Source organism: Phyllobates terribilis, unplaced genomic scaffold (assembly GCF_046119375.1).
Source record: "Phyllobates terribilis strain yellow unplaced genomic scaffold, ASM4611937v1 Scaffold_4751__1_contigs__length_57581, whole genome shotgun sequence".
Classification (NCBI taxonomy): Eukaryota; Metazoa; Chordata; class Amphibia; order Anura; family Dendrobatidae; genus Phyllobates; species Phyllobates terribilis.
In genome coordinates, this window is record NW_027367500.1 from 43,720 (window position 1) to 57,582 (window position 13,863).

The following is a 13,863-nucleotide window of genomic DNA, read 5'->3' on the forward strand; positions in this document are numbered from 1 at the left end:
TTGTGTCGGTTTTACTCCTCCAATGGCTTCCTACCTGCTGGCTCCGCGGGTATTCCTAAAAATAATTAAAAAAAAAACAAACTAATGGGATTAACGTTAGTAAAAATCCCTCGGGTTGCCTCCCGATCAGCGCCTTAGTTAACGTCGCTGCACGACGTAACGCTCTACGTAATTCAACCATGTCCACTCGATCCCTTCCGGATTGCATCATCTAACAGCATCTTTTTGAACCACGGATGGAAAGGTTTGAACCTTAGACCATTCTCCTCCTTGACTACCCATATTTGCTTGGGCTTCTTTTTCTCCTTACTCTCCCCACACTTAGACTTACCCTTGGGCTTTGTTTTCGCCTTCTTTGTACCCTGCACAACAGTTTTTAGCAGGTTTCTTTACCTGTGTGGTTAGTGAGGTGGGGCTACTGCCCAAAACAACATGTGAGCCTAGTTTGGAAGGTTCGATAACATCCGTAATACAGAATATCGAGCCATCATCCAGGGATTTTGTCGTAGTCTCATATATATTAAAATTGACAAAATCCCCGTCCAACTCGAGCGTAAGCGCCCCGGTATCTAGGTCTAGTTTTGTTTTAGATGTCCTCATAAAGGGTCTACCTAGTAGGACAGGTACAGCCTGCGTATCATGAACATCATCCAGTACATAAAAATCTGCAGGGAATATAAGGCCCTCGACCATAACCAACACATCTTCGACTAACCCTTTCGGGTAAATCATAGACCAGTCAGCTAACTGAAGCACAATCCCTATCTTACTCATAGATCCTAATCCTAATGTTTTGTACAATGAGTAAGGTAAAACATTAATAGATGCTCCTACATCTAGCATGGCCTTATCAATTTTTGTTTTACCTATAGTGCAGGGGATACTTACCATCCCTGGGTCCGCGCGTTTGGTAGTCATCTTTTGTTGGATGGCCGCAGGGATTCTTTCGCTAACCTGGACTTTTGCCTTCCTTGAAGCTTCTCACTTCTCTTCTTAGTGCAGAGCTCCTTTATATGTTTAGCATAGCGAGGGACATTCTTGACGAGTCGAGCAGAGGAATATTCACCTTACACTTACTAAGCGTATCAAACATCTCCCTGTAGTCGCGTTCATCAGCACTTGGTAGCGGTCGAGATGCTTGGTCGCGGTCGAGATGGGGTGAACTGGAGCTAAGTCGCGGTCATGACGTTGTGTCGCGATCGTGACTCTTTTCGATCAACTTTTCGGAAACAAGGGTACCGTCATCTCGGTCGAGACATGCATGTCACGATCGTGACATCTCTACTGGGGCCAAGTCTCGGTCGCGACCTTCCTGTCTTGGTCGATATATCAGCTCAGGAACCGTTTTCAGCATCTCTTCCTCTACCTTTTCATCAAGTGCATGTCCACCTCGTATCATGATGACACTTACATTCTCCCTCGGGGCTGCGACAGTCTGCGATGGTAGCTTTCCCGAATTCTGCTGTTGCAAGTTGTTTACCGCCTCCGCTATTTGTGCGGCCTGTTTCTCTAGACTACGTATGCTGGACTCGGTTGTTTGAACATGCGGCGAAGTGTTTTGTTAGTGTGTCCAGCATCTCCCTCACTAATGGTCCTTCGGAGTTCGGTGGATATGGAGCACGGTATGGGTTGTTTTGGTATTGATTTTGGTAGTAGCCTTGATTTTGTCCACCAATTGGCTCGTTTCTCCTAAAGCCAGGATTATCATTGCTCCGCTGGTTGTAATTATTTTCGTTGTTGTTCTCATACCGAGGTCTAGAAGGTCAAAAACCTCCTATAGCATGTACTTCAGCTATAGTCTGATCCTGGAGTTGCGGGCACCTATCGGTAGGATGGCTCTCGTTTGCACAAATACCGCATAATCTCGCAGGTTTCTGATTTCCGATGGCGAGGTTCTTGATCATACTTTTCAATTCAGCTATCTCACTCCTCCATCCAGGTTCTTCGGAGCTCACAACATTAGCTCCTTTCCTTGTATACGTTCCCCCGAAGCTTCTCGTTCCCTCAGCAATCTCATTAAGTCGTGCTCTAGCTTCGGCAGGAGTTAAATTCAGCACACTCCCATTACACGCAGCATCAACTAACCTTCTTTCATTGTCTAGTAACCCATTATAGAGGTGGTTCACCAAGTCTTTCTCCTCAAACCCATGAAATGGGCAGGTCGCACACAGTCTCGCGAACCTTTCCACATAGTCGTACAACGTTTCGTCGTCGTGTTGCTCCACCATAGCAATCTCCCTTTTCAGCGCCACAACCTTCTTGGACGGGAAATACTTACTGGGGAAGGCTTTGTGTAGTTTCTCCCAAGTGTCGATACTTCCGGGTGGTAGAAAGTAATACCATTGACGCGCGTTGTCCTTCAATGTTAGACCGAAGGCTCTCATCTTGATCTGCTCGTCGGTGACGTTGTTCGGCCTACTACAGCTGCAGATGTCGTGGAACTCACTTAGATGCATAATCGGGTCCTCCCCAATCAAGCCATGGAACTTCGGCAGCAGGTTTATGAAACCGGTCTTTAATTCAAAGGTGACATCGGCATTCAGGGAAGGCAGCGTCACTCCTAGATGTTGTTGCGTCAGATCTGGGTATGTAAGCTCTCGCAACGTTCTGGCCGCCATTGATTCGATCACTAGATTCTGCAGGGATTGTCGCAAATTGCGTAGATGCTTCCGCTCTATCTCTGGAATGAAATAGGTCCACACCAAAGTAACACAAAAAGAAACAAACTATAACATTTGGCTCCCGGGCAACGGAGCCAAAATTTAACAGGCGTAAAACGGTCGTTGTTCCTATCAAAGATAATCCAACTAAACAATCCACTAATAAAGTGGTAAGTCGGAGTCGAATCCCATGAGAGCCACAACGATAGTCTATTTCTTTCGTGTTACCTAGTAGTAACTAGGGGGTTTTGAATGTTGTTATCTAAACTAGCAATATTAAAACGGTAAATGTTGGATTTGTAAATTATTATTATGGAAAGTTCACTCTTTTAGTATCAGCTCATTATTCTCATGGAAAGTTGATCATTTAATTCTCTTAATCCTATATTCTTAACTAACTAATCCAGTTGTCCTACTCTTTGTTCTTAATTAGCAACTAGTCCAGATAGTCCTAGAAACCCTTGTTGTAAGCAATAACCAAAGAAATCCTAAGGTTCAAAAGCGCAACAACATAAAGATCAAAGATAAGTAGGCCTATGCAATACCATTGGCAAATCACCGATACTCGACATAGGTTTATAATCTCTACAAAATAAGCACTCGCAAATAGTCTATGCTAATTCTGATTGCTACCTAAAAGACAAGACTTTTCAAATCAAATTATCAAGCCTAGCAATATGAATGAATAATAATTAACCTAGTTTACAACCTAGATAAAATCAAGATTAATCAATAGACAATAAAGCACAAGAGATCATAAAACAATGCTAAAATTATTATTAGAACATAAACATAAGAATTCTCACAAACATATCCTAGAATAATGGCCTCAACCTAAGAGTGAACTAGTAGGATCTTAGCCAGACATATGCAATTATAAGCAATACATAATTATGGATGAAACTAACCAGGGGTGAAGGTGAAAGTGGCACAAAGGTGGAAGCTTTCTTCTTGGTTGCTGAATTTCTAAGGATGAGTTGTGAAATTGACCAAAAGGTCTCATCTAACCAAATATCTAAGGGTTTATATAGTTCCTAGTGAAAGGGAAATAAAATAACTCAAAATAAATAATAAAATAGGGAAAAACAGATCAAATCTCAGACTTAAATCTTCAATTGGGCCGGTCCGCGGTCGCGGTCGAGAAATGTGGGTCACGATCGCAATCTAGCTCCAGTTCTCAGAGTAGGCGTGAGTCTCGATCGCGACAGGATGGTCTCGGTCGAGACATGTCTACTGAGGCTAAGTCTCGATCGCAACTTCTGGGTCTCGGTCGAGACATCTTCTCTGCGGCTGGTTCTCGGTCGTGACACCTCCTCTCGGTCGTGAGGCCTTCTCTCAAACTGGTCTTCGGTCTTCTATAAGCTTCGAGGCAGCTCAGCTTCGCCTCTAGGCTTCTCCATGGGTGTAGGTGTGGTATCCTTCTCTCTAGCTCCGTCCCAAATGCACTAAAAGTGAGTACAAACGAGATCTCCGTAATAAAACCACAAAATACGGCTTATGAGCATCCCGCAAATCCATAAATGAACACCATACCAGATTCGGGGAATTCCACTCAATAAGCACCTAAACACCACTAATCCTAAGCTAATAGTCGCTAGTTAACACCATATAATAAGCTCCTATCAGCCATAGATTTGCAAACCTAAGGATCTTGGGGGCCTTTGGGTGGAGGTTCTCCATGCTAAATATATCCTCCCGTCTTTAATGGAGCGGTTTAAAGTATCAACAATTTAGGAGGCGATTCGGAAGGGTGTGGAGAAAGTGTTTGTTTCAGGTACATCTAGGCAATCGGGTAATGGTGCCAGTCTTTGCTTTTGGGTTGGCAATTGGTCACTAGCCAACCGCTTTGTAGCTGCGCCATTGGGCGTATTCCACCGGATCATTTTCATAGAAATATTAGTTACTTTTGGAGCTTGGAATCAAGATGGAAGTGGCCACCTACTTTCGATGGGTGTGATGAAGGAAATCGTAGGAAAGACACCGACTAGGACCCTATGATTCCAGTTTCACTGCATTGGTTGGGCACTCGTGATGGTGGATTCTTAGTCTCAGTTGTATTTAAGTACCTACACCCGATGGCGGATGAGTTGAACATCGATCGGGTTGTATACAAGAGAATCAGGAAGACGACGCTCAGGAGAGGGCACGTTTCTTTGCTTGGAAAGCCATCAAGGGAGTGGTGCTATCCTGTCGAGAGAAAAGAATGTCATTTGACTTAGATGGATGTGTGTATCCATTGGACAAATAACCCGTAAACACTTTTGCATATATTCCAGGATTGTGTGAAAAGACGCGGTATTTGGGCGATGTTGCAGCCGATGGGGGACAGAGATCACTTCATCGATGCACCATTTGTAGAATGGTTTGGGTCTAACATTCTGGCGGATGGTGAGGACGCGGATTGTTGGCTAGGAATTTTCATTACCGTCATATGGCAGCTCTGGTGGAGGAATTCGAGGGTCTTCTGTAATGAACACTACTTGGACAGCAAGCTGGATTTTATCCACACACTGGTTTTGGATTATAGAGAGGCTACGCTAAGGTTTTGTATTATTGATCGGAATAGATGGGTGAAGGTGATGGTCACGTGGTTCCTCTCGGACCTAATGGATTAAGCTTAATGTCGATGGTTCGGTCCAGGATGGGAGGGATTCAGTGGCCATGTTGATTAGAGATGACAAAGGCAATGGGGTTGGTGGATTCCTTCACAACACTGACTCGTGTTCTGATAGGAGGGGGAAATTCCGGCCGTATATGCGTGTCGTGGAACGCACACGGCATCAAAGTAATATTTATTAGGCGTTTTTGCACTGAACCACCCCTTATTTGTCCAAATTTGCAAGGAGTCATCCTTATATCGTAATTATTAAAAACCATCCAAATTTCACTCTTTTCTTACCGAAAGCTACCATGGACTATTTCCGTTAAAATTTATGTGAAATTTGTCAAATGTCTATTTGACCCTTGTTAAGTTTTAAAAAATTACAAAAAAAAACTAACCTTCTCCCTTCCTTTCTTCCTCCTTTCTCTACAAATCAGCAACGGAGGGGTTGCAAGAACCGAGTTGAAAAGAAATGAAGCTTGTGTTTCTCCTTGCCCAATGGCGGAGCCAGATCCGGTGAATTCTGGGTTGGAGGGGTCGGATTCGACGAAAATATGCATTTGTCGAGTGGTTGTCACTGACGGAGCAGTGGTGCGTCAGCGGCGAAGGTTCTAGGAAGGTTATGGGGTCACTGACGGAGGGCGGTGGTTGTCGCGGAGGGTTGAGGTGAAATCAAGAAACTCAACGGCCCACAATGGTTGAGATTTGGTTATGGGAAGGGAAGCCGGGGGTTAATCTGGCTCCGCTAAATTCTGGGTTGGAGGGGTCGGATCCACAAGGATTTTGTCGGAGAACATGGAGAGGAGCGGTGGTGTTTGTCAAAAGCAGCAGAGCTTGCCTCTGATTATGGTGTCTCTGCATGGAGAGTATGCATGGTTGTTGTCGCCGGCCAGGCCCTACACGACCAGCACCACAATCATGATTGTTAGTCAGCCTGCTCGGAGTCCTGCCATTGATTAGATCTGGGAGTTGATTAAGGTGTGAATCGTGAAAGATATGTTTATTGGATCCAACAAATCAAAATTAGAAGCTCTTGGTAAGAGGATTTGTAAATTTTAAAAGAAAAGTAGGGTGTATTTTATTGCAAGTAGGGTATTTGTGTAATTTATTTGTAATTTTCAAAATTAACAAGGGTGTTTTGGTCATTTGACCATTTTTAACAACACTTCTAACGGAAATCGTTTAAGGGTGGCTTTCAGTAAGAAAGGAGTGAAATTTGGGTGGTATCGATAAAAAGGATGGTTCCTTGCAAATTTGGATAAATGAGGGGTGGTATGGTGCAAAACGCCTATTTATTATATCCTCAATACCAATAACAAGAGCAAAGGGTAAGAAATGAGTCGATCGCACAAGGAGAAGGAATTATGTGATTAACAAGTAAAGCTTGGATTTTTGTGATTCTATTTGTGATTGGGTATTGTTCCTCTCTATTAATCATCTATATATCCATTTTGGTTTTGATCATCATGTTCTTTGTCACCTATCTATATGAACTCCTATGTTTCCTTGTTCATACAAACACATTCATGATCTACATTCACTAACCCGAACCTTGTAGAATACGTTTGATAGTGTGAATAGACACAATAGAGATGAGCCACACAAGTGAAACTATAAATCCCAACAAGTGAGACGAGCCACTCGGTATGTCTACAAATCTCAATTATGTGAAAGTTCCTTCCTTTACTTAATATCCACAAACAGTCTAAACACAAGTAAAGGGGTTATCTTTAATAATTGTATTGCAAAGTAATCTTGAATCACCTAGGTTGTCAATTTAGGCAAGCATACAAAGCATAAATGTGGAAATCATGGAAACAATCATCAACATAATATGGAATCAATATGGATAGAAAAACACTAACAAAACCAAAACTTCAACATAAACTTCAATAGCAAAGGGAAAGAGCGTCTAGAGCTTGGCTTCTCATACTAAACTCTTGAAATAAACTAATTGATTAACAACAACCAACAACTCTTGGCTCCTAGGGTGAAAGGCTCCTTATACAGGAGACTGTCATTTTCCTAATTTCTACCAAGTACCTAAATAGAGAAAAAAATAACAAACAAAATCAAATCTAACTAATAACTTAAATATATATTATCTAAAGTATATCTCTGAAGGTGAATCAGAGAAAACTCGAACACCTCTCCTATATTCTTGGGCGTGGCGCTTAGTGGATATGGAGCGGGCCGCAGTGTTTGGACGTCGATGAGATCTTCTTATCTTTTGTAACACACTCATCCATCACATGGGAATAAGGAGAAATTGCACTGAAACAAGGGCACAGGGCGCGATGATAAAGGCATGGGCCACGGGCTGTGCGTTCTATCCATCATTCTCTTTTGGAAGATACACTTCTACTTGATAGATGTGGAACTCTTCTATTATGTAGATCCTTCGACAGCTTCTCACTACATTCCTCCAAAAGTGTGGAAAAACCCTTGAATACTTTATCTTCTCGTTTCTGGCTCGGGTAATCCCAACGTAGCTAATGTAGCTCATAACTCATCTGAATGTGTGCTGAATCTTGTGAACTAAACCATCGCGATTGGCTCACATCATGTTCTGTCCCGGCGGTGAAACTGTGTGTGTCATCACTAGCTTACAGTTAGCTTGGTCTAAGGGGTTCGGAAGGGTTATCCTCGAAACAGAATAGGCATTTGTGAATCTGTTTCTAGGCAAACATGTGGATCGTTGTCATTCTCTCTCTATGCTTGTAAGTATTTCTCAAGGCTTCATCAATAGCGACTGGTCTTGCCAGTCATGTCATATCTTTATTGTGGCGAACCAAGTCGCTGACTCGCTAGCCGAACTTGCTTTTGGATTTCCGTTAGGTGTTACTTTTTTAGAGTTACCATCGCTATCAGTGGTTTGTTTGTTAAAAGAGGACTTTAAGAGACAGAATACACCTCGCATGATTTTGTTGTAGTCCTCTTTCTCTTACATTTAATATGATTCATGAGAGTGTCGTCTCTCTTTCTAACAGAAAAGATACACTGAGCACATGTGATCCATATGTATGTGAAGTGCTACGTACTATGAGCAATATTTTCAAAATGATCTACTGAGAGTACTAATTGTGAGTGAGCTATTATGTGTATGAGAATTCGATGTATGTGGGCTAATTCTTGTGTGTGTTGAGGCTTGGGTTTGTGTGTGAGTGTACTCTAGTGTGAGGTATGTTACATATGTTGTGAAATTAATATAAAATCAGCTCTTTTTTTGCCCGAGGGCGTAGGCATTATTGTCGATCCTCGTTAATTGTATGTGTTACCATTGAACTTAGCTTTTTTTGTTCATCTTGGATTCTTGAATTCCATTATGTGTTGATGTTTATGTGCTTCCGTATACCTTAATTGCGACAATTGGTATCAGAGCGAGGTTCGTTCCTTGGTGTTTTGGGTTTTTTTGTATTGTAATAAAGGTGTTCAACAAAAGTCAGGTGAGTTATTTATCTCTAAATTTGCGTTTGTCTCTTCTTTCTAGTTGTTTGGGTTGTGAGATATGGTAGATTTAGACAAAGAAAGTGAGAAGGTCAAACGAAATGACGTTGTTCAAACAGTTTCTCATAATGCAAGGTTAGAAGTTGAGAAGTTTAATGGTAGAAATAACTTTGGCTTGTGGAGAACTGGAGTGTCAGATGCTATTATGCATTTTGATTAGGAAGCTTATCTGGGTACGGAGAAGCCTCATGAATAGAGTGATAAACAGTTGGCAAAGAACAATCGACTTTGTCTTGCTGCAGTCAGAGAGTGTTTGGAAACTCAAGTGAGATTTAATTATCAATATGATACCTAAAGAAGTTATTGGACAAGCTTGAGGCTAAGTATTTGGTGAAAAATGTTGCCAATCGTAGTCACTTGTAGAGGAACTAGTTTCCATTCGATACGAAAGGTGTGACTCACATAACATTTGGATGCCTTTAACAACCTTCTTTTAGAGTTATTTAATTATTATGAGCTCATTCCATATGTGGCAAAAGCTTTGTGTTTACTGAACTCCCTTCCAGAGAAATATGGGTTGATGATTAAGTCATTAATTCATGGTAAAGATATGTATGATGAAATGAATATTGCATTGCGTAGTCAAGAGTTCCGGAAGATGGATAGAGATGATATCTGCAAGGAGGACACTAGTGATGTTTTGATAGTGAGAGGTCAAAAGTATGATCAAAGGAAAGTTGATGGCCAATACTGCAACGGGAGTATATGGTGGTTGGCAACAGATAAATGTGCTTGGTGTCATCAAAGAGACCATTGGGCTAAGGATTGTCCTAAGGTGAAGGAACGTGACCGAAAAGGTAAACATGTTTCCTATTTTGATCCATCAAGCAAGGACTCAGGTCGTGAGTCATATGTCTCTTTTACCATTGTACCTCTTATTTGTATGGCTAGATATTTTGAGTGGATACTTGACTCTAGTACTACCTACAACGTGACTCCTAATAGGTAGTGGTTTTCTAAGTTTACAGAGCTTGAGGGCAAAGTTTTGATGGGAGATGACAACTCTTGTAGCGTTGTCGGGATTGGTAGTGTTCATCTCAAGTTACATTATGGCATGGTTAGAGAATTAAAGGATATTAGATGTGTGCCAAGTATGAAGAAAAAATGTGATTTTTAAGGGATGCTAGAATCGAAAGGATATAGACTTGAGAGAATTTAGGATGTTAGATGTGTACAAGTTATCTTAACTTGTACTACTTGAATGGAAATATAGTAATCCTAAACAGAAATGTCACATTTGATAAGGCTTCCACATTTAAGCCTAAGGTTTCACGACAGGTGGAGAGCAATATGAAGCATGTGAAATTTGATGTTGATGTTAGAGATAGAGGTCAAGAGTAGTATTCCAGAGTCGGTTGCTACTTGTAGAGCAAAGAGGGATGTCAATAAACTCGGTAGGTTTCGAGATTGTGTGATTTATGCATTATGTGTGACTGTGGAGCCATTCTTGAGACCAGATCTCAAGATTATATGATAACCAAGATGATTCCGAGTGTCAAGTCTAAGCATTGTTTTGACTTGATTCATGTTTGTGATGTATGATGATCATCTTGCCTTGATGGGGTGGACGTTCTTGAAACATTGCGAGGTCTCTTTTGAGGCCATTTGAGTGAATTATGTCGGTTTGATCTCGTCTTCAAGGTACGTAGGCAACTATATTAGTAGTACAGCCGGATATGTGGAATTCAGAGATGCTGGTGTATGATCGCCTCATGCTTAGTACATGCTTAAATACATGATTCGAGTTGGAAATGTGGGTTTGGACCAATTAACTATTGAGCCCATTAGTTAAAGCCCATTCCAATTAATATATGTATGTTATTTTTACGGCAAACGAATGAGTGGTGTGATTTTGTAGTGAGAGCAGCCAACAAAAGGTATGCCCTTGCTATATACTGAGCACGGGTGAGCCATATATGTATGTGATTGCTCTTGTGAGCAATATATGTATAATGCTCTACTGAGAGTATTAATCGTGAGTGAGCTTCTATGTGTATTAGAATTCGATGTATGTGGGCTGTTTCTTGTGTGTGTTGAGGGTTGGGTTTGTATGCAAGTGTTCTCTAGATATGTTATGTATGCGAGACTAATATAAAATCAATTCTCTGTTTGTTTGATGACTTAAATATTATTGCCGAACCTCATTAATTATGTATGCTCATCCCTTTAGCATTTATCCTTCATCTTGGATACTTGAATCTCATTATGTATTGATGTTTACGTGCTTCCGCTAGCTTTAATCTCGACAAGTATACCGGTATCCGTGATACACCAACCTAACAACATCATCACAAATCAATCACAAAGGAGAAGTTATTCTTATCAAGAGCGAAATGTGGTAATGAAAAATATACCCTCTTGTTCAGTCCAGAAGCTTTATTACAAGTGAAAACAGCTGGGAAAACAAAAACTATTCCAGATGATCTGTTGGCTTATAAGACATGTCTAAAGATTACACAAGAAACCTCAATGCTAAAAATACACTATAACGATCTCAAACGCACTCAATTCCACATCAATAACGTTATATGACTGAAATGAAACGATAACTTCACCTCTCCATAACAAAAAATACAACTGTTTACCTCCAATCCATCCACAGAGATTTCAAGAACGGGATCTTCCATAGAGGTTGGCATAAACCGTCTTAGTACGATGTACAAGAATCATGCTTAGAACAACCGCAACGATACATAGCCCCGACATTATCATGGATGTAAGGAAGAAGCAAACGGCGCCTTCACACTTTGGAGCTTCGTTAACGTCAATCATCCGTGCGAAAACCGAGGCGACGCTCTTTATCGGGAGATGGCGCTCACGAGCTTGCTTTTCAGCTTCACGGTCGTATATACTGCTCGCAATCACACCCGAAAACACAAGGGAGCCAGCTGGGTTTGCGAGGGTAAGGAAATTGTACAACGCCCCGAATTTCTTCAAGCCGAAGAGCTCGGAGGCGGTGGCGGGAACGATTGCCCAGTGGGCCCCATAACCGAGCCCGATCAACAGCGTGCCCACGTGCATTGCACCGGGCCAGCCCATACCTAGGAAGAAATGGCCAACTGCCATTACACCTTGTGCCACTGCCATTGCCACTGGCCTTGGATAAGCATAATCCCTAAAAATGGGAAGAAAATTTTGAATAAGTCACAATTTATACAAAAAATGGTATTTTGTGTTTAAATACAAACTTTTCTTGGCACGGAAATTCGTCTCTAAAAACCTTGCCTAGTCCCTGAATAAGGACTAGTTTCCTCCTTGGCACCTAGTATTTTTGATATAATAAGGTTTATAGTAGAATATGAAATCTCATTCTAACACAATTTGATAACTAATAATGAATTTAGAGACAATGTGGTCATATAATATAATTGATCAAGCATTATCAATTTATCATTATTTCGTCTAAGCTTCTGCCTTATCACATAGGCGATAGGCCCTCCCTCACAGCTAACACAATTTGATAAATAATACTCCCTCCGATTCAAAATAAGTGTCATTTTAGGACTCAACTATTTTCAATTTAATTGTCGTTTTACTAGTAAATTGAGTATATCCCATTTCCCCATTTTGCTTTTATCATTAGTTACCTATTACTTGTTTTCATCTCTCTTCTACTTTCTCCTTCATTATCCAATCAAACTCTTAATCCTCTTATATTTACTCTCCTCACTCATCTGCAATGGAGTGTAGTTGTGTGCTAAAAGGAGAACTATGTTTTTTCTTACTTTGTGTGTTTTTCTGTAAAACGATCCTTAATTTGGATAGGAGGGAGTAAAGAATTTGGAGACAATTTAGTCATATAATGGATCAAACATTGTTTTTTAATCCACCTAAGCTACAACGTTACCACCTAAACGCTAGGCGCTCTCTCACCGTCTAGCAATTTTTAGAACATTGGTTGATACATTCGAATACTAATATTAAACGTGTATCATTAGTATTTGACAACAAAATGGACATGTTTCAATCTAAATCCTGATCGTGTACAAGCACATCAAGAAGTTTAAACGAAATGGTATTCATACCTCACAATGATTTCCGAGAAGTAGCCTCCACCAATACGGCCAAGGAAGTTCCAAATACTTATCATAGAGACGAAAATATGCGTGTTATCATACCCGAGAGACTGACTCATCTGACCAAGATTATCAATAACAGTCAACCCCGAGCCAGATCCTAAGAGCAGCGAGAAAAATGTTAGCCAAAAGTCTGCCTTGATCAAAGCTTGTGTTAAGGTGAAGTCTTCTCCTCTATGAGGACCCGATCTCCTCCTCTTAACCCTAACCGCTCCATCTGCAGCCGCTTGGGCCAATTTCGCTTGAAGCTGAGCTATTCTTTTATGCCTTTCTGATGCCGGTAACAAATCAACATCCTTCGGCTTCTCATCTTCAACCTCACTGAATATAACCTCGGTTTCATTCTCCTTGTTTGAAGGCCCTTGTCTCTGGCTTTCAATCAGAGCCTCCTCAACTGAAGATCTTGGTTCTTCTGTTAAACTCATCGATGCAGGAATGTAAACTGGAAGTAGAAGAAGAACGAATAAACCGATTGTGAAACCCACAACAACGGTGTGGCTTAAATCTATGAGATCTTCAAGAAGCATGACGCCCATTAGATAAGCAGCGAGAACAAGGCAGACGCCGTACACGAAAGTGAAGCTTGAACCGTCAGAGGGGCGGATTTGCCTGTGACCTCCCACGGGCCGTATTATGAACATGAGGGATACAATGACCATGAATGGGCCCACTGCCACCATGAAGATGAGCGATGCGTGGTCAGGGCTATGGATCAGAGTGTATATTTGTGTAAGGATCGCGCCACCTAGACCGGCAAAGCCTTTCAAAATGCCGACTATTGGGCCTCGGCTTTTTGGGAAGTTTTGAACACACGAAACCAGGGCTGCTGTGTTGAAGTAGGTCTCCCCGTTTGTTCCCAAGAATATAAGGACACACATCTGTGTTGAAAGTACAGCCATTTAGCCTTACAATGCTACTCATCAAACTTTAATCAACCAAAACACTGAAATGAGAAGTCAATGCATCTACTGCTCAACTTATGAATAGGCTGTTTTAGTAGTTTATATAATGTATGCAT

General features: G+C 41.3%; 1 protein-coding gene across 1 annotated transcript; it reads right to left on the reverse strand.

Annotated features, from left to right (window-relative positions):
- Window positions 1–11,376: 11,376 nt before the first annotated feature.
- On the reverse strand, window positions 11,377–13,723 carry LOC141249551 (uncharacterized). The gene is made up of 2 exons (XM_073669673.1): window positions 12,795–13,723; window positions 11,377–11,884 (listed from the first exon to the last, which is right to left on the reverse strand). Exons 1-2 carry the CDS (start codon window positions 13,721–13,723, stop codon window positions 11,377–11,379), a joined length of 1,437 nt encoding a protein of 478 aa, XP_073525774.1.
- Window positions 13,724–13,863: the final 140 nt, after the last annotated feature.

Bases quoted from the DNA above. Each gene is read 5' to 3' on its own strand.
- LOC141249551 (XM_073669673.1), bottom strand. From the start codon at position 13,723: ATGTGTGTCCTTATATTCTTGGGAACAAACGGGGAGACCTACTTCAAC. The intron at 11,885-12,794 runs GTATGAATACCA...TCCCATTTTTAG, and splicing joins TTCTCGGAAATCATTGTGAG to GGATTATGCTTATCCAAGGC.